Here is a 23,694-nt window from a genome sequence, read left to right as displayed (position 1 = left end):
TGAATTCTTAAAGCCATGTTCATGATGCGAGTCCACTTTCACAAAAGCCCCAAAGCAGAAGAAAAGCACCCACTGCGGCCTCGCAGCACAGAAGTGAGTCTCGGTTGGCACTCAGGGCACACTGCCCAGCAGGGCGATTCCTGGACAGCCAGGAATTTTACACAATTAAAGGTCTCAAGCTTGAGAAACGTTTCAGAAAGAGCTATGATTCAGTCCTCTATCAGCAACTGGGTGACACAAGGGCCTTAGGTCATCCAAGACCAGTAACACTTCATCTCAGACACAAAACGGATTGAAAAAGATGCTTTTGAAAAATTGTCAGCTTTGTTTCCACTTTTCTATTCTCTTCTCAGAGAATTAAGACCCAAAGAAGATGCAAGATGGCCCTCTCAGTGCCTTGCTGGCAGCAGGATATTTCAGTAAAATACTTTTATAAGGACCCCAGTGCAGAAGGGAATGCATATTCTAGATGCTGCATTTCTATTTTGGTTTTTGTGTGCAACTGCAGAACTGCGCCAATCCTTCTGCATAACTTGAGTCCTCCAGAACTTTTCCAGCTCTGGTTAAATTTATTAAAATTGAGAAGAGGAAAACTAAAAACAACAACCAGGCTGAAAGATTGTATTTCGAATCATTTAATCTTTTAGGCCAGAAAAGACCTTAGAGATTATCAACCCGACACATCAAGTCCCATCACTAAACCATGTCCCCCAGTGCCACATCTCTTAAATACCTCCAGGGACAGGGATCCACCACTTCCCCGGGCAGCCCGTCCCGGTGCTTGACCACACTCTCCAGGAAGAGAAAATTTCTTTCCCTCATTCTCATTTCCCCTTTTTCTTACCATCAGTTTAAACTTGCAGATCAAAGATTGGCTCAGTCCAAAACTGAACTTGGAAAATTCCTGATTCAAGACTGGCTTCTTTCTCTGTGATCGGGGTGAAAAGAGAAAATTGGCTGGGCAACACATCACCCAACCTGCAGTTTCCAGCTTGACGTTCAAACAGAAATTTGGTCACTTCAGAAGCCTTTTCCAAGTCTCCCTCAGTTTAACTCTGACCTCCCAGTGACAGAAGACCGCGGACCGTCAGAAATGGGCACCCACCGCTCATGTTTGGCACCGCGCTGGAGAAGTGGCGCAGCGCCTCTGCACGAGGGAAGGGTGCCAAAGAGGAAGCTGCTCTGCTTAACGGGAAGTCTCTACAGGAGTTATAAAAAAAACTAAAAAATTTACATAATGCCGGACAAAATTAGATTCTGAAAGTAGAACAAAGAAGAAATGTCATCACATTAAATACGTTTATTCGCTTTTTGAAGAAGAGAGCGCAGTGTTTTTCCCTCCTTATTTCAATCTCAAGGTTAATCTCCCTGGGCTCTCTCCTCTCCAAGATAAGCAAAATTCTCACGGTTCTGAAGTGTGAGAAAGAGCGTGGCACTCTTGGACAAGGCAGTATCAAAAGAATTTGCAAAGCTGCTCTGCAGGTACCTTGCTGGGTTTGGAAAGCACAAAGACAGCTCTGCCTCAACTTGCTTCCCCCGATAAGCTGTGTTGTTTGAAGAGCTGAAGTTTCATCTCTCTACAGCAGAAAATCTTTTCAACCATGCCACTCTGACAGTTGCTCATTCAGACAGAAACGTTTCCTAAAAGCTAAAAAAACAGTCTTTTGTAGAGCTTATATTCTACAGAAATTGCTCATGCATATTGATGTAGCATGCATAGCTCATGAGTTCGTTTCGCTTTTCTCCGAGGGATGGCCTATTTTTTTGGAGGTCTGCTTCAATCCTCACTTTTGCAGAAATCTGGTATCAGGAATTTAAAACAAAAACCCTCACGTGATTCTCAAAGATATTCAAGTCAGGGTGAGTTGGAGATGTTGTGATCTGGATGGAGCTGACGTCCCCTGGCTTTGCATCAAGCTGACAATTCACGTTAGTTCAGGGTTGCGCCGAAACGCCTGGCCAAGACGAACACGAACTTGGCATAAAGAAATACTACTTCCATTTCTTGTGTTTCCCCTAATCAAAGGTTTAATACAAATACAGCTAAGCAATCAGGATTAATCTTGAGAGGTATTTCTTTTAATCCACAAATACAGGTTTTGTTAGTTCTACCAGGAAAGGAAAGATTCATGAAAATACTAGTTTGTGTTGCATCAAAACTTCTAAAAACACGCTCCAGTTCTTTAGAACAGTAAGAACACAGAGCAAGAGCTTCTGAAATTGTGGCTGTGGTGAGCAACGATGGGCAAAATAGAAGAGACTGAACTGAGCTCACAGTGGAGAACACTAACATGTCAGAAAGATACCGTACTTTTAATGGAATAATTTTGTCGAAGAAAAAAATACCTTCACATGTGCTTTACTTTAGGATACTGGTGTAAAGAAAGTGACCCAGAAATTGAAAAAAAAAAAATACTATTTTACTCTCATTTCTCATGTAGAAAATAGATCTGACTCTGTACATATCCCACTGGAAGAAACTGACTTCCCTGTTTTTACTGGAGGATTTATCAGAAAACTGCAGAAATATTAGGAATTCAGACAAAACAAAAAAAGGCAACCAAAAAGCTTTTTTTTGGACCACTTTTTCATTTTTGCTTTGATCTCTCTCTCTTATAAGCAGGCTTCCAAAACTCAGTCCTGGTGGAAAACTCCCGAGGTTGCAGGGGCTCGAGCTGTCATTGACATCACCTGCTATAAACACCCGAAGCGTTCAAAGTCTTGCAGCAAAGTCCTCCCTCCGCAACCATCATGGGTTTCCAAGCGGTACAAGGCTGTTTTCAGAACTGAGCCCTAATTAATTTCACTCAACAGAAAAAAAGACAAAGTTACAACAGAGCATATATATACCCTGCCTAAAGCGTTCTGGGTTCAGTCATGCTTTCAAAAAGTGAGAAAAGGTCATCATCCATCTCTAGAAACCAGCCACAGCACTGCTCTGAATTTTTGCCTGATGTTTCATCCTCTGCTGGTGCTGCCCTGGTGAAAAAAATGCAATTTGGAGCCCGTAGCTGCAGCCTTGGCACCACGGAGCGGCCCCAGCGCTGCGTGAGCCCTGCTTCATCCCAGGGTTTGACTCTGCAGCCTGCCACTCACCTCTGGCGTGCAGAGACCTGGTGTCGGCACACAAACGAAGCATGTTTAGGAGGCAGAGAGCAGTTTGGGAAGGACAAACACCACCGGTGTTACTGTGCGAGGCTCACGGAGCTGTCAGCGCACAGCCTAGTCTGCCACACGCTGCGGAGAGGAGATCTCAGGTTAAATTCCAAGCCCTCTCTAATCCATCCACTCTCCTGCACAGGACAGTGCAAATTTCAGCTGCCAACAAACAGGATCAGTGGGACTCAGCTAGGAAATCTCCACGTACGTATTTCTCAAGCTGTTACGCTATTCCTCCTGAGAAGATTCAGAAGCAAATTAAAAAAAAAAAAAAAAAGCTTAAGCAAGACGGTGTGCCAGAAGGCATTGTTACAAAATAGCTAGGAGATTTCTTTCAAAGATTTAGAGTCAAAGAAATGCAGCAAGAGAGCTGTAAGACTGCACATGGGCATAATACTGACACAAGACTCACAGCTGTACTCGCAGAAAGTATTTTTTTTTTCCGAGGCAACATCTGAGATCAGCAGGGCACACTGCACTAATTCACCGCGCGCTGCTGAGAGCCCAGCAAAGTGCCCCACTGCTGCGCTCACCTCAGCCCTTGTCTAGGGACTCTCCAGCAAAACATAGGAGAAGTAGAAAATTCTTTCTGGCCACATGGAGGACGCGTAGTTAACAACCTGAATGCACGCGAGTGTGAGCAGTGGCTCAGGACACAGCTCACGGGGCAGCTAACTCAAACTGGCGAGCACTGGTGCACGCACACGGCTTGGGTAACTGCAGTGAGTAATCCCTGTTCAACCCCAAATAAAAAGGCCTGTACCTGACAGTCATAGCTTCTACGGGCATTTTTTTTTTTCCTTTTGTACTAAAGATGAAGAGGAGGAACACCTGCTTTGTAAAACAGCTTCACGGTGCACAGGTGAGCTCGTTTCTGTTGTGCCATCCTTAACAGCCACAGCACAGGGAGCTGGCAATGGACTGCAGCTGCGTTGTGCCGCTCCTGTGATCACCTTGTCCAGCTGTAAGGCTGCAACAGGGAGCAGTTTCTGAAAGATTGTTTAGACATTTTTAATGACTTCTGCCTTGCCTCCACCTCCCACCAAGACCACACTCATCAGCAGCTGTGCACAGATCTTCTGCTCGCTGCAGTGCCATGCTGGCTGTAAGACACACGTAACGTCAATCACAAAATGCGTGGGCTGTAATCACCCTCCACATTTGCGGCTCATTTTTCCAATTAAGTTGAGAACTTTGGCAGTCCTGGACAATACAGGACAAAACCAATTTCTCTCCTTAAATGACTTCATGGAGCGGTCATAGTCGCAAGGTCCAGGCTCTCCAGCCAGCTCTCCTATCTTGCCAACCAGAAGCCTAAGAACACTTACTACACTTTTTAAAGAGCAGTTTGGGAGTCAAAATAAAACACACACCGAGGACAGTTACAGACATCCTCATAAGACGTTTACCCTACTACTAAAACACAGCCATTGTGACCCTGACAGGCAACACCACAGCTCTTGTACAGCACAGCTTCCAGGAGCTTTTGGGAAACAAGAGCAGAGCAAGGATGAAGGCACTCCTCAAACGTGTTCCTGGGGTTACAGCTTCAGATGGCGTGCCCACGTAACGCTGGCTGGATGTCAAAACGCAGAACGCAGCACAGACGTAAACCTGCATGCCCCAACTAATCTAGGGCTCACAGGTACTCTGAAATAGCGTGTTATCGTTGCCAGCCACCACCCCGTGGGTTTTGTGGAGAAGTCAAATTTGCACGTCATGGTCTACCACTTACAGTAAATAATATTTAAACATTTACTAACTTTCTACTACTATATTTAACACTTTTGCTTAACCTCACATATCCTTGTGTTCTTACAGGCACCAACTTCGAACATGTATTTTTCAAACTCTGTTTTTATGTACGTACATTTGAATATTTCAAGGAGCTTTAAGCACAGGAGAGGTACTGAGGTATTTAGGCACAGCTAGTCTTTTCTGATTGCCATTTTATGTTGTATGCAAGTTCCATTAAGTCGTTACGGTGTAAAAAAGGACGACTACCCAACAGTACAGGTTTTCTCGGACAAGCACCCCACACTACGTACTGGCCGTGGTTTGCAGAGTGCTACGGGGAGGCAGAAGTCAGTCATTTGACATCTTGCTCTTTACAGACTTTCCGCAATCGCATCGAACCGGCGTTCTGCGGGTGCCAGCTCCTTTGGGTAGAGCTGCTCGTTCCGGCTGCCAACCTCCGCGCACATGACTCTGGATCTGCTAAAGATGGTATTTGAGAAGGACGGCTGCCAGCTTCCACCAAGCAGCTCTACAAACTAACTGCTCTGTGTCAGCGCAATTTGAGTGTGTGGAAGGGTTTCAAAGGGCTGTGTTTTTATGAGCAAACGCTAATTTGGTTGAATTAAGAGACAACATCAATAAGGTGAGCAAAAATATGTGAAAACAGGTTTAACGCTGGCAGATCAGCAGCAATAACAGATTAATAGATTCAGTACTATGTCATGGCATCGAATCCTTTTTTGCATCTTTATTTTTATTCTTCAGAGGATGGGGTTCAGAGAAACGCATCAAAAGCGGTTATTTCACAGATCAATGGAAATATTTGCTGTCAGGTAAATATTAGCAGGTTACTCACATTAATTAACATTTTAAGTTCTCCAATCAGTTTTCTCAGTTTTACAATCCCTTCAGTTTTAGTGAAAAGCCTACAGCAGTATCAAGTGCCTGTACAACAACATCCTTCTCTTTCAATGTGCAAAAATGTTAGCTTCCTTGTGACTGACAATCAGCTTCTAAAAAATTCTAAAGTCAAGGTAACATTTTTCATGAACTTTCATTACAAACTGCTTTATCTGGTTGTTTAGATGGCCACTGTAAGAATTTGATAAAAAAAATAACAGAAAGATCCATCTCATCACTGAAATAGCGAAAACGCTGCCGGTTATTTGGAGCATCACAGATATTCCAGGCGTGTACAGAGACCTTCCGCAGAGCCAGGAAGTGTCATTCACCACCAAAAACAATATGACCTCATCACACTCCTAACTGCTCGCCAGTAACAGGGTCAACTTTGTTTGTGTAACTGTTGAGTATCGTACTGTTTGTGTATATCTGCTGATTCTGCCACTCTGGGACTCACAATCACGCAATGTGGAGTTGACGGTCATCTTGAAAACAAACTCACTACTGTCCAATTTTAATTCATTATTTTTTTGAAAGATACTGGATTCTATAAATATATCTACTTCTTAAAAAGAACTTCTGCAAATCCCTTTGCTGATCTGCAGGCAACAGGTGCTGCTCTGCTTCCAGGAGTATTGTCCTTAACAAGTGCTGATTGTTGGATCAGCTGGGCTTTTGGGGAATTAAAAGCGATCTGCTTCAATTCACAGGCCTCTTGGTCAGAAAAATCACAGTTTTGGAAAATATTAGCTTGAGATTTTCTTCAGGCACGTTTAAGTGGTAGCTCAGTCATCTATTTAGCTTTGTTAGGAGTGAGAACAACCTTGGCTTTAATTCGCAAGGAATGAAAAAGGTAGCCAAGAGGGTTTCCAAGGAAGATCACCCTTTACCTTGACGCTTGAAGAAAACAGCAATTTGACAGTCAGCCTGAAATAGCTGAATAAAAGTTAAAAAAAAAAAAGGAGGATTAACGAGCAGAGTAAATTGCGTACTACTTATTTAGACTGTTATAAGCTAATAACAGTACAGATTGAAAGTATGAAACATAAAGCTCTGAATACCTGGTTTTGGTCTTAAAAGAGCGTAGACAAAATGCCGTGTAAGAAACACACTCACAAGACTCCTTCAATTTAACCTTCAGAACATGAATCACCTAATGACAACATATAATAGCAGAACATTCAAACCTGGCTTTGAGCTCATTCACTGTATTCGGTTTTTAGTTTGCTTTAGGGATTTGTATTAGTCTCTTCATTTCTTGCGATAACAAATTATTCTGAGTTCATGTAATGAATTGCCTTCAACACCGCTCCTCCTGAAAACAGTCTTTAATTTACCTTCTTCTTTCCCTGCCAGGGGCAACCACTCATTCTTTAGTACGAACTAATGCTGAAAAAGCACTACATAACCACTACACATCACAAAGTCCAGCCCTGGAAACAAAAGGAGATGAAATCAGCGAAGTGAACTAGGGTGCTCCAAAAGAACAATCACAAATATCCAAAAAGAAGACACTGTAACAGGTAGTCTTCAAGGGAAGAAAAAAAAAAAAAAGAGCCCAATGAGGTTAGAGGAGAAAAATGTTACTACAGATCTGACAAAAAAAATCAGCCTCTATTTATGCATCTCCTCTAAGTCAATGGAAAATAATGATAACAAATAGTTCAACATGTTCTATCCAATTTCCTTCTCCTCCATGCTAGCTAACACAACCCAAATTCTTTCCCCTCCAGTTTGTCTGAGAAAACAAGCAAAATCACAAGTTTCCTTGGGGGAAGAGAGGGGAAGGAAGAATCAGGGTTGCTAAAGCATTGTAAGAAAGGATGCCAGGAAACAAAAAGCACATGCTACAGATACACAACAGATTTCCAAGTTAAGAAATTTGTAATTCTTGCACCACTGTTGCTAGAAAACAGAGTTAACGTGGCACTTCAAGAGCCCGAGACTCAGTGAGTGGCTTACAACATCACATTTTTTCAGGTTTCTACCCAGATTTATTTCTATCTTCTCATGCAAAACCCACAACGTATAGCACTTCACTTTTAAGCAAATAAGCAGGCACATTCTTGAAGTGAAAGGAATCTTAAACGTTCTCTCCTTGGGCTCAAAAGAGTAGCATCTGGGGCCAGATTCAAGCTAGCAGGTTGGTATTATCTGGTGAGCTATCACCTTTGCTGTTTTAACATAAGTGAGACCTCCAGAATTCTTGGAAAAACTGATTTCAACTTTGGAAGCCGGATTTTAATGGCTAAATAAAGTATTGCTTTTGTTAACTTAATTCAAGAGAACAATATGGCAGGCGTCGCCTTTCTGAAGGGTGCTTCATCTGAAGGCAAACAGTAAGCAGCAGAAAACCATTTCTAAATCTTTACTTATTCGCTAAGAACCAAGAGCAACTGGCAGCTGGATCAAAAGTGCTGACCAACTATTCTCATTTGCTCTTTTCTTTTGCCTCCCTTTTCTTACAGTCTGCAGGGAGCAGCAGGCATTCAGAGCTCGAACTGCACGTTTTGAAGGAATCACAGTCAAGAGTTTGAAAGCTAAGAAAGAGTAAAACATTTCATTTTCTGTGGTGGTGAATGCTGGAAATAAGCACAATAGACAGCAAAATCAGCTTGAGTTGCAGTACGGGCACACTTTATAGCCTGTAAGCTTTAGACTTCAGGCTTTATACTATTTCCTTAAGACTCTGATGTATAAAGGAGGATCAAGATCTCAAATTAATAAAGGTTCAGGCCAAATTAATATGAATTAAAAACTATCCAACGAGGTTTTTATGTGCTGCAGTTACCTGTCTTCAAGGGTTGCTCCAGAGACCAACAAGCACTAGGAGACATGCTACGAGGTAGACACATTGCTCATTTCAACCAAATGCCAACACCTTGCAGCTGAGGAAAGTCAGCTTTCCTCTGACCTGTGCTTGGACCAAAGCACACTGACAAGGCAGAAAGGGAACCTCCTCTTATTTCTAGTCTATGCTAGAGTCATCAGTTGCACAAAGAGGAGGAAAACTTCACAGAAGTCTTATTGAATATAATACCACGGAGCTGACTTGGAGTGGGAATCTTCTGTGATGAATTAGTCACTACAAGAGCTGGCAAGTTCATTGTACTTTAATTGCTTGTCACTGCAACGGGAGGGTTAATACCTGCCACGACAGCTGATCTGTCTTTTTTGAAAGTCTATGATTATTCACTCAGAACCAACAAAGTGAGGTGTTTTTGTTAGAATTGGAGTTTTAGCACGTCTTCCTATCTGTCAGTTATCTTCTCGAACACAGATGAACCAAACTGTACCATCTAGGATTTGATTTCTTTTCTATACATCCTCTTTGCATTGATGCCAAAGTGTTTAACTCAGACTTTGGGCATGAATCTCAGCTCTGCAAAAAAAAGTTGTAAGAATCAACATACAGTAGGGAAGATTTTCAGGCCCCCAAACCAGTGTGCAACAACCGTAAACCTTTGAATCCGTTTTGAACAAGGGACCTACAAGAATATTCCTCCAACCCCCCGTACCAGTAACATTGCCACAGCTTTCATTTCCAACTGTACGGCTGGCATTTGCCTTCTCAATCACAGACTTACTTTACCCCTGTGTCAATGCAGAAACCTTTCCTCACCTTTAACGTGGCAGCCAAGCTGGCCATGTGTTCGTTCAGAGTGCTCTCCGACTCCTTGTAAGTCAGGCAGGTGAACTGATATTCCTCTGGATCAAAGGCATCTGCTCCCTGCTGCTCCACGTCGTTAGCTACCCCATCATAATAATCCTCAATATCCCCAGGATCCTCATCCTCTTCCTCCTCCTCGCAATTAGGGTCATAATCCTCTTCATTGCTGTCAGAGCCCTGGCTGTTCATGTCCACGGACATCTTAATGCCCTGCCAAACTGCAGACCAGGAAAGCAATTGCAGCGTCTTTCTCTCCTCCAAACTTTATCGTTCTTTTGATTTCATCTGAGCTCTGTCTCCTAAGGGGGGAAAAACAGTTTTTTTTTCTGTTGCCTAAGAAATGGTAAGAGAGGCCACGGCAGCATCGCACAGGTGATCAAACAGCCAGGAACGGCCCGACACAACGGCCCAGCTGAGGAGGGTTTGTGTGCAGGGCCCTGGTTTGGATCCCCTGCAACTCACGCATCTGCAGAGCCAAGGCTGCTCTGACAGGTGAAGTCTAAAACCTCAGAGATGGGTTTTGATTGCACTATTGCCTGCCCCCCAGCGAGGGCCCCAAGAATTCCGTCATTTGGAAAGTGGCCCCATAGCCTTCACTACATGTATTTTCAGAAATCCATCCGGATTTTTAACATTAAGATTTTACCAACAGCCCGTAGTAGTGCAGAAAAGCATCATCTGCATTTCAGCAGCAGAAAAAAAAACACTTTAAGATCACAGGAGCTATGAAGGCAACCTGTGATACCCTGCACAAGTCCACGTTGCTTCAGACCCACAGGATTGAGTTGGACTTTAGAAAACATGACAGGCAAACAGATCTTTCTCAGACACCCCATTTAACGCTCTCCAACACCATCCCAAAGAAACAGTGGTGTTAATAATCCCTTTAACTAGGTTCTGCTGGACGTGATGTGGCTCGGGCCTCATCTCTGAGGGGGGGATAAAGCAAGTGCTCTCGTTACCGCCTGGATGTACATACATATTACCTTCTGAACGTAGACATTTGTACTCAAGTGTTGGCAGCTGCTGTTCAAGAAGAATCAGAACAGCCAAGCTACTTTTTCAGAGTCTCACCAGTATTGGAGAATTCACGTGAAATTCATTGGAAAATAACATGAATTAGAGCTCTGAGGGGTTCAGCAGGTAGAGCACTTACCATTTAACCAACCCCTTTAGTTTCAAAAGAGAATCTACTAAACACAAAAGAGTTAAAACACAATGCTGCAACCAAACTTTTCGGATGAAAATATAGACATAAAAGTTGTATTTTCTACAGGCAGCATATGTTGGTTTTTTACATGTACATGGCATTTCACATCATCTTGTTAGCTCTGATACATACATACACACACCCCCACGGTTTCACAATTTGTAGCTGCTAGGGAACATAACCAAGCTTTGACATTCCTGACTTTACAGCACAGAAAATCTCAGCTGTAAGTCTTCATTATTTTTCCTCAACTTGTTTTCTGGTTCCAATAAACTGACCAGGCAGCACAGCTAAAGCACTGAGAGATGTGATGTTCCATTCAACTGAGGAGCTGAGGCGACTTCAACAGATACAAACCTCCTCCAGTGCGAGAGGCTGAAGGCTAGGAGCTAATTATATTATCCCTGGAACTCTGGTCTCCGTTCCTTTCATTTGCCTCTTGATTTCTTAGCAACTCGCAGTGTAACACACAGCTCCTTCACATCACTGCCTCCCGCAGAACTCGGGAGGAGCAGTGACAATCTCTCTCCACGTTGGAAGGACCAGATGCGAAGTCTGGTTTGGCAGACACAAGGCAAGCCTATACTGTCCGTCCCTCCTGTCTGCGTAGAGTTAACAGTTCTGTTCCGGGTTAACCTGCATCACCACTGACCCCTTGCATAAAAGAAGCAAGGGATCTTTACTGTTAAGTCTCATGTTAAAGGAACCGCTTGTCTGAGAACCTAAAACCACCCTAAGCGTTCCCACAGGGATGTCAGTGGCTAAACGCGTGGCAGCTGTGCTCAGCAAGCCTGAGAGCACCACGAGGCCCAGGCACGTTTCACCAGAAGAGCTCCCAAACTCCTTCAGACTGTCCCACACGTTAGAGACGGAAAAAGCCCGTTTAACTTACGGTCCATGTGCGACCTCAGCGCATCTCAAAGCAAGGGGCTGCTTTTAGAGACCTCAGCAGAGCGAGGGGCCTACACAGTACCTGAGCGGTTACGTGCCAGCCCCAGGGAGGACAGGCACAAGGGAGGGCAGAGTCTTTCTCCGGGCACCTAACGCTTACTTGAACAAACAGAGGAACTGCTCGTGTGGGCAAACGGGGTGTACCAGCAGGGAACGGGCAGCAGACTGGACGTCTTTTGTGAGTTCTGTCACAGCATCCTAGGGAAGAGTTCATTTCCAGCTTAACTTAACGCCGGACGGACGTGTGTGAAAGAGAGGAGGACTAAGGCTTCTGGGGACAAAACCAAGCCAGGTGCCAAGAAAACAAGTGACATAACTCACCTAGTGCTCAGCCTCACGCTCTCAGACCCGTTCAGCTCTCGGAATACAAACTAAGACAAGACGTAGCTAATGTTTTATAGCTTTAGATTAAGACAATAAAGACAATAAACTCAAAAAGAGGGTCAAAAGAACAGAGTATTTGGAGTAACTTAATTACTACCCTTATCCCCCAGATCAGCTTATAAAGTTTTAAACAACGTTTAGCTCGCTTTCCTACACGGCAGTAAGGTGAGGTCCCACTTCACCACCTCCATCCAGTGTGCTCCCTCACCTTCCTAGCACTGATCCAGACCCCCCCTTCCTCCAGCCGCCCTGCAGGAGCCCAAAAACGCCCCCATCCCCATGCCCTGTGCCTCCAGCTCCAGCAGGGATGTCCCCTTGCCATTGGTCTCTGCCCTCAGTACAGCCAGACAGCGAGTTACTGCGTCCCTCCTCGTTTCTGTCTCGCTGCATCGCTTTCCTCTGGCTCCTTGCCCTCTGCATCTACCTCCGTGGGACTTCTCTAACTCTTTCAGAAGACACTCCTCCCTACTGCTTTTTCTGTTGGGATTTCAGTTATTTGAATGGACTTTTTCTGCCACTTTTTCCTCTCACTTCTATATCGACAATTTTGAGCGTGACTCGAGTTTGCCTCTGGAATTACTTACCCACGCCAACTTTAAGCGGACTGGCACCCTCGCTTTCCTCTGAAGCCCTCTACAGCCCCCGCTCCACGCTCGCTATCAGCGTTAATCGCATCTCTGCCTATGTCACTGGTGCCTGTAATCCAGGGATCAGCCTCAATCGCCTCCTCACACACACAGCACGCGCCCCCGGCCGCCTCCCCCTCCCCCGGGCTTTCAGGGGTGATTTTTCCACCCCAGGAGCCAGAAACCAGAGCAGCAGCCCCCCCCCCTCCCCCTTTGTATCATGCCTGCAGAGACCCCCGTGCAGCCGCACCCCGTCCCCAGGGGACCCGCAGGCTCCCCTCCCACCCCCCCCACTGTGCTGGGCCCCCCGACCCTGCCGTACCCCCACCGGTACCGGCGGGGCCCGCTCCTCTCCCTCCCCCCTGTCGCCCCCCGTCACCGGACTGCGCCCCCCCCCCCCCCCCCCACCAGGAGCAGGGCGGCCCGGCCCCCTTCCCCAGGGCCGTTCCTCTCGGAGCCCCCCGGTGTGCGGCGAGCGCGGCCCGGGGCAGCGCTGGAGGCCGAGCCCCGGGACAGCGGCGCCCAGTACGGCTGTGGCGGCCCCGGTACGGGCCCGCTCCCGCTTGGGGACACCGCCACGGGCCCGGCGGTGCCCCCGCTCCCCTCAGAGTCCCCTCCCGGCCCCCTCAGGGCCCGGGCCGCCCCCCCTCGGCCCACCCGCACTCACCGGGCTCCGCAGCGGGCGGGGGAGGCGGGAGCGGGGCCCGGGGCTCCTCCTGCCGGGCCGCCGCTGCTGCACGCCGGAAGCGCCGGCCTCCGTGTGGCGTCACTTCCGCCGGGCGGGGCGGGAGGGCCGTACCACCGCCCTGAGGGGTGCGGGGGGGGGGGGAAGAGGGGGAGCGGAGCGCTACCACTGAGGAACGGGGGGAGGGGGGGGACGCGCCCCGCTCCCGGCGTGCGCCGCGGCTCGGCGCTGGGGGAAAGGTCGCGGGGCGGCGGGGGCGGCGCTCGCTCGGCGGGGACGGAACGGTCCGGCCCGGCCCCGGCTCTGCCACAAGCCCCGCCGCCGCCTCCACAAGCCGCCGCCGCCGCCATGGCTAAGCAGCCGCAGCCCATCAGCCCCGTGAAGAACTTCTTCGCCGGCGGCTTCGGCGGCGTGTGCCTGGTGTTCGTGGGACACCCGCTGGACACCATCAAGGTGAGGAGGGTGTGGAGGGAGAGGCGGTGAGGGCTGCGGGGACTACGCTTCCCAGCGGGCACCGCGCGGGGCGCGCTTGCGCAGTGCGGGAGGACTACAACTCCCAGCGTGCTCTGCGGGGAGGCGGGGACTACAACTTCCGGCGTGCCCCGCGAGGCGGCGGGGCGCCCCCTGCGGGCCTGGGGGCTGCAGCGCTCTCCTGGGGGCTGCGGGCGGGGGGTTGGGCAGCGCCCGGCTGGTCATTACCTGCGCGAATTAACCACGCCGGCTGTGTCACGCCTTAACGCCCGCCTTGTTCTCTTCTGTAAAGGCTGAAGTGGTCTAAAGGCTAAAGCTGGCTGTCACCCACGCCGTGAGGGCTGCTCTCGCTACCTGATGGCCCCGGGGAGATGTTCTCCTGGTGCCAACACTCAGTAGACCAACACTCAATACACTAACACTCAATACACTAACACTCAATACACCAACACCCAGCACACCAACGTTTCTTCTCCCTCCCTGCCAGGTCAGACTGCAGACCCAGCCCAAGCCGCAGCCTGGCCAGCCCCCACTCTATTCTGGGACCTTCGACTGCTTCAGGAAGACTCTGGTTGGAGAGGTACCGCAAAGCTGGCGGCTGTTCCGTGCGTCACGGGAGCGGGGCCGTGTGGGAGTGTTCCCCCCGGGCCGTACAAGTCTTGGCTTTATCGGCTGAGTTGATGCTAATTAAAATGTTTCGTCAGTTGACAGAACTTGAAGGGAGATCTCGCTGGTAACGCTCAGCATCCACTTGTTCCAAACTTAGCTCTCGTTGTTTTGTTAGGAAGTGCTTTTGGTACCAAATATCACGATATTAATGTCTGGAGTGAAAGACTGGAGTTAAAATTGGCTTTGTTGTAGGTGGTGGCACCGTGCTGTGTTCGGTATTCGGAGCTGCCTCTGGAAGTCCTAAAATAGGCAACGACTTTTGTTGATTCAAGCAGTACTTTTACTTTCTTCTGTGAACTATCTGTGAGAAGGCAGAGGCAATTCAAACATTTGTTTGAATTGTAGATGATACACTTTTTTTTTTTTTTTGACTACAGGGACAATTATAGTAGTTTTGATTAATCTTCTTCAGAAGGTAGAAAGCAGTTTTCCCTCCTGGATCGGCCATATCATGTGACTGAACTATAGTCTATTTTGTTTTTAGAAAGGCACGCAGCCTTGGTTTAAAGACTTTAAGTGATACGGAATCCACTCAGCTGCTTCATACGTTTTTCCAGTGGCTATTTACTATTTGGAAATAATGACTATAAAGCCCACGTGTTTATTTACGTGGCTTAAGTCTGATTTCTAACCACTGGATCTTGTTAGGTAACTCTCTACTAAAAGAATGAGCTGTCTCATATCTGAAGTCTACTTTCATGATGGCATTCGCAGGTTGTTATATAACCAAAGTAAATCTCGTTTCCCTGCTCTCTCCCACAAAGCACTGAATTGCTCTGCTAGCTCTGAATCCGTTGCAGTTTTTAACACCCCTGCTGAAGCACGGACGTCAGAGCTGAACTGTAATAATAGCCTTCTGATTTGGCGTTCAGAGGTAACGCTGCCTCTCTACTCCTACTCAATACTCATCTGTTTCTGGGAGGAAAACTGAAGCTTCTCTTCCAAGTCCTTTTGTTTCCCATTGCTCATGGGAAGGTTGAGCAGGAGTGTCTGATTTTTGTGAACCCCACGGGATTTCATTAGTCGGCCGTATCTGTAAGCATAGGGACACCCGTTGGGACACACTGAATTATTTTGGGGAGGAGGGAGGATGAGTGATTGACTGGCAAATATTTAATTTGTGCACCTAGCCTTTATCTAGACAGATAAGTGCTTCCTTTTTATAAGAAAAAAATCACTTCAGAGGCAAGGTAAATGAAATAAACGCTGCTGCTGGGTCTGCATTAGAATTTTTCCATGTGCGCAGCCTGATGAAGGGAAACGTCAGGGATGGTGAAAGCTTTGATTTACAGAAGGAAAGTAGAAGAATGATTTCCTCTTGTACTCATTCCAAACTGGGTTTGTGTGGGGAGTAAAGTAGCTCAGGTTAGTCTCCCTGGCTCTTCCTTTACCCAAAGAGTGAATTTGCTCCAGCGTTCTCAGGCTCAGTGTCAGGATTGTACCCTGCTGCCTTTGATGGCTTATCAATAAAGCACATGTACATTTTTTGTACGTACCTGAGAGAAAGGACTTTTTGACCCAGTCTAATAGGAGTTTCATTCAGGTGGCTTTCAACTAAACTTCCTCATACTTGAGGTGTAAGTTCTGGATTGGAGCAGCAAGGTGTTAAAGGTTCTGGTGTTCTCCAGGACGGACAGCTTTCCTCTGCACCAGTTAAACGTGTATAATTGTAAACAAACAATAGATGCTGTAATTCCTCTGATTAATATGACTGGCTAGCTGATATTATCTTGTACCGTAGCATTTTGCTTGTCAATAAAATGAAATGTGTGCAGAGCGTATGCCAAAAAAGTAATTTGTGTGATAACGTTTCTTGCAGGGAGTCCGAGGCTTGTACAGAGGAATGGCAGCTCCTATTATCGGAGTGACCCCCATGTTTGCTGTGTGCTTCTTTGGATTTGGCTTGGGAAAAAGACTCCAGCAGAGAAAACCTGATGATGTTTTGACGTGAGTTTCTGAGTTAAGCAGATAGTTGGGAAAGGCACCCTGAGGCTCTTGCAGCTTCTTTGTTGTCACACTTTGAGTTGTGGTGTAAATTTGTCTCTTCTCCTAGGTTATAAATATAGTTCTGAAAAATAAAACACTCGTGTGTTTTAACGCTTCTGGAAGCGTGGGACTGATAGCACAGGCTAAAAACAGCCAGGATGTGGGCAGGTGCTATGCAATTCCCTTTCTACGCAAGAGCGAACCATTAAGGAACAATTCCATTTTTGTGGAGCACAGTGCGAGTTACGTAATGATAGCCTGCGAACACTCACTATTAACAGAAACTAAGGAATAAATACATTCATGGTCAAGCAATCTTGACAAAATTGACATTCAAAAATCCCAATTTTCTCTTCCCTGCTAGCTGTGACTCTTGCTGGGCCCTTAGTTTAGGGTATAGTAGTAGCCATGGACATGTTTCATTATTAATTTCCAAAAAGCAGTGTTTATGAGCAGCCTTCCTCTCAGACACCTCTAACCTTATAGGAAAGAGAAGGGAAACTAAGAAAACTTTGTATTGCTCCCTCCAAGCGAACTTAAGCCTGAGGAAAACTCTCCCATAGAGTGCTCCCTTAACTTCTTTGCTGAATTGTGATTTATAGCTCCCCAGGAATAGAACTGTAGCTTAGCAACATTTCGTGCTATTATTTGTGCAATACGTAGGAGCCCTGTCGGAAAGCGGGAGCCCATTGTGTTGAGCTGAGCGTGGTGGGGTGGGGAGGGACGGTTTCTGTTGGAGCCTCGCCTGCTGTCTGGGTGGTGTGAGCGCACCTGACGTGGAGCGAGCTCCGTCTGCTTGGATCACGCGGAGGGAGGCAGGGCCGGGCTGCGGGGGCGCTGCTGGCTTTCCTTGCTCTTCACTTTACCACAGTGGCATCATCGTGCAGGCAAGGCCGAAGAGTAAGACGGGGAGTTGGTGAAGACTGGAGAATTCAGGGAAACAAACGGGCTGTGGGCTTACTGCCAGCAGCCTGAACACCTCGGGGCTTTGTGTTTTGTACACATCGTATCAAAGGGAAGTTAACGGGGAAGGTGGAGAAGTGCGGTGTAATCTTTTGACTATTTATGCAGAACTCCTTCCTCTGCTCTGTCTTGGAGAGAGAGAACACAGGTCAACGACGAGGTGGTAAATCTGTCATTGTGCACAGCTGTGCTGCCCCTTAGGTGCACTTTACACAGCAAGATACGGTACTCGTGGCGTGTGAGGGCCAAAAAGAAAGGTCAGACTTAGCACCGTGGTTGTGGGTCTGAGGCAGGCAGGAGTGCAGTGGTTCACCACGCTGATTTTGCAGGGAGATTTTGGAAGGAAGGAGATGGAAAGAAACCTGAGGAGCCTATTCTCTCTTTTCTGAGGCTGAAAAATCTCAAGGTGAGCTAGAAAACTCAGAGCTTAGTCTGAGCAGGAGGTGCATGCAAAGTGGTGGGGGAGGTTTGAAAGGTCTGGAAGATGGGAGTGGAGAAAATGGGATGGGAATTTAAGAGTAAAGAAAGGTGTAAGAATTGGAAAACCTGAATAGAATGCCATCTCTTTGGCAAATGGTGACAAGGGGAAGGTGTGGAATTTGAGATATTAGATCTTACTAGGGGAGGGTTGGATGTCAAAATACATTTGTGATGCAGAAAGCCTATTTAAGGGACTTATATTGTAGACTTTTCCACGTGAAAGTAGATGCAGAGTGTGGGGGGTATGGTGCAGGTTGGCAGGACAGACTTGACAATGGCACAGAACCTCTGAGAGGTTACAGAAATGGCACAGAACCTCTGAGAGGTTACAGAAATGAGGCTATTGACTGCGCAAGCAGGACGAAGTGTGGAGGCTGAGGTCACTGAGAAGAATATGGGAGACTGGGAAGAAGAGACTGTTGAGAATAAAAATCAATGGGAAATGCTGTACAAAAACCGCAAGTGTGAGGAATATTAGCAAATACAATAGCTGTGAAGAGCTGACTTATGGTTGCTGTGGGAACCAGGGCTTTGAATCCTAGAGATCTTCAATGTTTAGCTCTAATTATGCGTTGATGAGGCACTTCTGCACCGATCAAAAGCAGCGAATGCATTTCTAGTTCCACTGCCAACCCTGTATGAAGCAGAATAATCTTGTGATACAGAAGTCTTTCTGCCCTTCATTTCCTATGTCCTGTGCTGTGTTAGGGTCTCACTTCTGTTTTCTCTGGGCAGATATCCTCAGCTGTTTGCAGCTGGCATGTTGTCGGGAGTGTTCACAACAGTGATCATGGCTCCAGGAGAGAGAATCAAGTGCCTTTTACAGGTAAGGAATTGGCTGATGGTGGCAGGAATTTAATGTTAGCGGCCTTGACTTTCCACACCAGGAACTTCCTTGGTTAGTGTATTCGCTCTGTTCTGGTTTTTGACAGGAGTGAGACAACTGTCATTTAATGCAGCCGTGTCACAAAGAAGCATTACACACCGTGACAGTATAAGCACAGACAGCATTCGCTGCTCCATTCACTTCACAGAGCGCAAGCCTCACACTGTGTGGCATTATATGAGGCATCAGGGGATGACTCAGTCTGCTTTAAAGTATGGAAAAGCACAGCTTTTCAGAATGAAACTTTCTCTGAAAAAAAATATTAAAATATCCCAAACTGCTAGGTCACAAGACTTCGTATTGTAAAGATTTTTCCATTTTCTTGACAAGTTCCCAATACGTAATTGAGGAAAGTACTTCAAAATACGTGGAATAGTTTTTGAATGTTTGGGTGACTGCTGGCTCTACACCTCCTCGAGGGTTTTTTAAAGCATTGTAGGCAAATGTAAACCTGAACAAACGAAAATACTGTCTGTAGCAGAGATGGGAAGGTTTGCTTATGTCAGACTCTCCTGAGCTCTCTTAGCGTGGTGGTGGGTGTTCACGTGTTAGTTCCGACATGTGCTATTCTCATGGGACGTTCTATGCACATACAAATTGTTTGGATTTCTCTAAATTTGAAGGCTACTTTTTGTCAGTGCAAGTATTACCTAGCTGGTTTCAGTTGTTTCAAACTTAACACTGGCAAAAAATAAGGGAGAATCTAGCCACTGCATGAACAATAAATATATCCTCAGCTTGAATAGGAGAGCACTCTTTGAGGAAATGATGCGGAGGCTCCATGTGCAGGAGTGCCTACAGAATGAGTATGTGCTCCTTCCTCTCTGGAAACGTGCATGTGGCTTTCTAATTATTGACTAAATGATTGTTCACCAGCCAGAAACCTTCACTAGCCAGAAACTGTCACTTTAATCCTTCAGATCCAGGCAGCTACAGGTGAAACTAAATACACTGGCTCTTTGGACTGTGCAAAACAGCTGTACCGCGAGGCTGGGATTCGCGGCGTGTACAAGGGGACAGTGCTCACCCTCATGAGAGGTAACCGATGGAAACGTTCTGGTGCTGCTTCATCTTGGGGTACTTGAAGATAAGAAGCCTGGCATGGTATCATGGGTCTCGCTGTCCCTTTAGCCCATTGGAGATGCTTTGTGTCACCCTTTTTTCTTTTTTTTGCAGTCTTCAGAGTTACTCCAATGCCTCAAAGGGACTGAGAAATAAACATGAGATTCTCAGTGAGTGAGGAAGAGATTAGATGACAAGGATCAGAGGGATATAGGAAATAATTAAGACATGAGAAGCCCAGAGGAATTAAAGGAGAGGAGCAGAGAACAAAGAGAAAAGATAAATACAGAAGTGGGCTTTTTTTTCTTTTCTTGGGAGAAGTATTGTGAGTGCTGTCTGTGACTGCTGTGTAATAACGATTGCTTTAAAAGATATGATTGAAGCAGTTACGCTTTCTAACCTTTTGAGTATGGGTTATCTTGGATTGGGATGTCATGACCCTACTCAGCAACAGCAAGAAAGTAATTGTGCCAGAGGCTGAAGGCTTTACATGTTTGGGGACTTTCTCCTTCGAATAGCATTAGATTGTTCCCTGTATTGGGGCAGTGTTTTCCAAGTATAACTTGAAATGTCTTTTTTTGATATCCCAGTTTAAGAATTTGTTCTGTCCCCTGCTTCTCATAGTAGTGTAACGGCTAGCAATTCTGGCAGGGTCCCTAGCCAGAGGCTGGTTGTCCAGCTTAGACGTGAGCTAAGAATGGGCTGCGGAAGTACCTTAAAACAAAGCAAAACGAAACCTATCAATAACAACAGCAATGAATCCAGAAATCCAGCTTCATTAGAACAAATAGTGTGCCGAACTTGTAAAATTCCTGAACTGCTCTAGTTTGCTATAGAGAAATGAAGAAAGCTTAGAGCTGTCTCAGCTTAATGGCCGGGTTACAATCTGATTTGAAGGACTGCCAACCAAAGCGTTCAAGGTATTTTTCTAGTTCTTCCCTTCAGCACCTGCTGTCCCTGGGAAAGTTCAGGTTCCTCCATTTCCAGAGCAACAGCTTTTTTTGTTTGCAGGGAATGCTCAGAAAAGGAATCTGGATGTATTTAGAGGTGTTGCTGAGTTGGCATGGGACTCCTATGTCTCTAGGCTTGGTTTTGTTTCCCACTACTCAAAGATTTTGTTGTTTACCCACTAGATGTTCCAGCCAGTGGAATGTACTTCATGACGTACGAATGGCTGAAGAACATTCTGACCCCTGAGGGAAAGAGGTTAGTGAAATCCCATAGTCAGCGTTTCCTGGACTAGCCAGACACTGCTGTTTAATTTCCCCAGTTAAGAAGGGATTTAGAGCGGTATCATTAAAATAACCCCCCAAAATTGGTCACTCATTTTGAGTTGTGTTGTTTTGGTCTGGGGTTAACTGACAGAACAATATTCTGTGTTTTGCTCAGACTCTGACCTTGGATCTTATTAGCCAAGTAACGAATATTTGGAGTAGCTCTTTGCTCTTTCACCCCTCTGTGTGTGCAAAAAGATGGTTTGTTTGTTTTGTGTCCCATCTCAGTCTTTCCCCTGCATTTTGTGCTTGTGTTGCTGAATTCAAGGATTTGAACCTTTAGGGTGGAGTTGGCAAATTTTTGCCCAGAGGACTCTTGTCTGTATCTGCAGCATTGTGCTGCCTTCTGGCTGTCTTTGGTTGTCACTTTAGTCAAAACAGATGAGTTTTTACTATTTATTTATTTGTTTCTTTGTTTATTTATTTATTTATTTTTCCTCTCGCCCCATCCCTGCCACAGTGTGAGTGACCTCAGTGCGCCGAGGATCCTCTTTGCTGGGGGCTTGGCTGGGATCTTCAACTGGGCAGTTGCCATTCCGCCAGACGTGCTGAAGTCCCGCTTCCAGACCGGTGAGTAGCACGCCAGCTTGTCATGGCCACGCTCGGTGCAGCGCCCCGGGAATAGGCTGGACACTTGAGCACTGCTTGAGACAAATACATGAAAAACCTGAGTGTGTTCGTAGCTTTTTAGTTGGTTTCCGTGCAAATTTTTGGCAAATCAGGCTCTCCTTCTTTCTCTGCCTCCCTTCTGATATAGTGATCCCCATTTTAGATACCTGTTCTGAAATCTAAGCATGGAAATCATAATAATAGAACCAGGTGTCTTGACTGTTTTATTACAAATCTAAGTCTTTGAAGGGCTTTGTTGCTTCACTTCAGACACAGCTGTGTAAATTCTAGCCTGTGCTGCCTGCAATGTTACAGTAACTGGGTGTGCCTTGCTGAGAGTATTGCTTTTGGACTAACAGATCTGCTCTAAGCATCTGTGGCCTAGTTATAGTGAGGATGGCCCCAGGCTTTGAGCTTCAGTGGAGTTTGAGTTCTTCATTGGTTTCTTTGGGAGTGCTATTCAGTGCTTATTTTTACTAAGGCTCTCCTGTAGTCTCTGCCTGTGGACTCAGCTCTCCGCTGGACGTCTTTTGTGATCATGATTTAGTGCAGGAAATTTCTTTTTTCTGTGAGTAGTGGCTGTTGTGGTGGTTGGCTATTGTACGGAGGGCTGTGTGTGAAAGACATTACAACTTTACTCCTCGTTCCACTGAGCCAATCTACAATGCTGCTTTGAAGATGCCATGGTTTCATGGTGGTTCCATTTAGTTGGGTTGTTTTGCAGAATACCGGTTCAGAGGGCTGGCAGAGGCAGTGCTTTCCTGAGGTGTCAGGAGAAGGAAGAACCTGTTCTTTGAATAGAATACATTTTCAAAACACCTCAGCAAATCTTTGTGACATCAGCATTAAAATAGCCTGTGCATTTCACTTGAATTTTGTTGCTCTTCTTGGCTGGGGCACATCATAGGATCACTTTCTGCTTCTTATTATCTAGCTGCATCAGTTATTATTGATGGCCTTCCTATCTCTTGGGAGAGTTGTCATCAGCAGTGAGAGTAACAGCTCAGGCATCCAATCCTGATAAAAGTTAGTTTCCTTTTTCTTCCCCCACCCTCCAGATGTCTTAATTATGTAAATTCTTTGTGGTGATGGTGAGCACTTAGCTTCTGTTTACTGAGCCTTTTGTAAGCCAGCTGTATTATTTCTTTGCTTTTGACTGAAATAAGTCATTTTCCCAAGCTGATACTTTCACAACATGGCTTCAGCAGCGCTTGGATTCTGGTGACACTTAGGTGTTGTAGCAATACAAACCTGTTGAAAATCCTGGGCTGTTAAATATGCCTTCAAAATTTGTGACTGCCATACAGCTTAGCTAATGTATTTCATCTCTTGCAGCTCCTCCAGGAAAATACCCAAATGGCTTTAGAGACGTACTGAGAGAACTTATCAGAGAGGAGGGAATTGCATCTCTCTATAAAGGCTTCACAGCTGTCATGATCAGGGCATTTCCTGCTAATGCGGTAAGTAATTTGCAGTTCCAGATGGGTTTGGGGACCTGGCCATCCGGTGCATATTTGTAGTCTGCCAGGGAGATGACTGGCTGCTTAGTGTTGTACCACCTCAGTGAGATTCTCCTTGCTGTAGGTACTTTGGGCTGTTGGTGTCTGCATTCTGAAGTGTACCTTAATCTAGGGGGAACTACCAACCAAACCAACAAGTTCTAAGCTGTGCATGAAAGCCCTTTGACTTACTCTGACGGTATTTCATGTCTGATTATACATCCACCGGTAGAATACAGAAATGTGTGCATAAGTTTGGACTGGCTTCTCCTTCAATAAATGACAAACTTAATGGATTAGAAGTTCTGCATTTGTATGAAAAGATACAGCAGAATTCTTGCCTCTGGTACAAGACTTTTTTTGCTCTCTTCCTCCTCCCGTATCAGCCATGTCAGGTGTTTATAGTGCTACACTCAGAAGGCTTGTTTGGAATAGGTTTTTTAGAATCCTGATTTGTTCTGTACGTTCTC

The 23,694-nt window shown here is 46.1% G+C and overlaps 2 protein-coding genes and 1 long non-coding RNA gene across 5 annotated transcripts in view; 1 reads left to right on the top strand and 2 right to left on the bottom strand.

Annotated features, from left to right (window-relative positions):
* Positions 1-13,449, bottom strand: part of ARIH2 (ariadne RBR E3 ubiquitin protein ligase 2) — a 30,257-nt gene extending 16,808 nt beyond the window's left edge. The window contains exons 1-3 of one of the 2 annotated variants that reach the window (XM_080606793.1): positions 13,308-13,438; positions 12,599-12,710; positions 9,422-9,768 (exon numbers count right to left, since the gene is read on the bottom strand). In XM_080606793.1, coding sequence (XP_080462919.1) covers positions 9,422-9,670 — 249 coding nt within the window. In that variant the 5' untranslated portion in view covers positions 9,671-9,768; positions 12,599-12,710; positions 13,308-13,438. Of the gene's footprint in view, positions 1-9,421; positions 9,769-12,598; positions 12,711-13,307 lie in introns of both variants that reach the window. The other variant, XM_080606792.1, reaches the window with a different exon arrangement.
* A 156-nt stretch (positions 13,450-13,605) lies between these two features.
* Positions 13,606-23,694, top strand: part of SLC25A20 (solute carrier family 25 member 20) — an 11,242-nt gene continuing 1,153 nt past the window's right edge. The window contains exons 1-8 of the mRNA XM_080606800.1: positions 13,606-13,778; positions 14,284-14,376; positions 16,285-16,412; positions 18,630-18,720; positions 19,701-19,818; positions 20,976-21,048; positions 21,577-21,686; positions 23,061-23,185. Of these exons, the coding sequence (XP_080462926.1) occupies positions 13,674-13,778; positions 14,284-14,376; positions 16,285-16,412; positions 18,630-18,720; positions 19,701-19,818; positions 20,976-21,048; positions 21,577-21,686; positions 23,061-23,185 (843 nt within the window). The 5' untranslated portion in view covers positions 13,606-13,673. The remainder of the gene's footprint in view (positions 13,779-14,283; positions 14,377-16,284; positions 16,413-18,629; positions 18,721-19,700; positions 19,819-20,975; positions 21,049-21,576; positions 21,687-23,060; positions 23,186-23,694) is intronic.
* The window catches only part of LOC308200679, a 23,956-nt gene continuing 21,773 nt past the window's right edge, over positions 21,512-23,694 (bottom strand). The window contains exon 3 of one of the 2 annotated variants that reach the window (XR_013955744.1): positions 21,512-21,757. This is a non-coding gene — a long non-coding RNA (uncharacterized lncRNA). Of the gene's footprint in view, positions 21,761-23,694 lie in introns of both variants that reach the window. The other variant, XR_013955745.1, reaches the window with a different exon arrangement.

Source organism: Anser brachyrhynchus (genome assembly GCF_964034855.1).
Source record: "Anser brachyrhynchus genome assembly, chromosome: 10".
Taxonomy (NCBI): Eukaryota; Metazoa; Chordata; class Aves; order Anseriformes; family Anatidae; genus Anser; species Anser brachyrhynchus.
The sequence above is the reverse complement of the archived record's forward strand: the minus strand, read 5'-3'. Positions and strand labels throughout refer to the sequence as shown.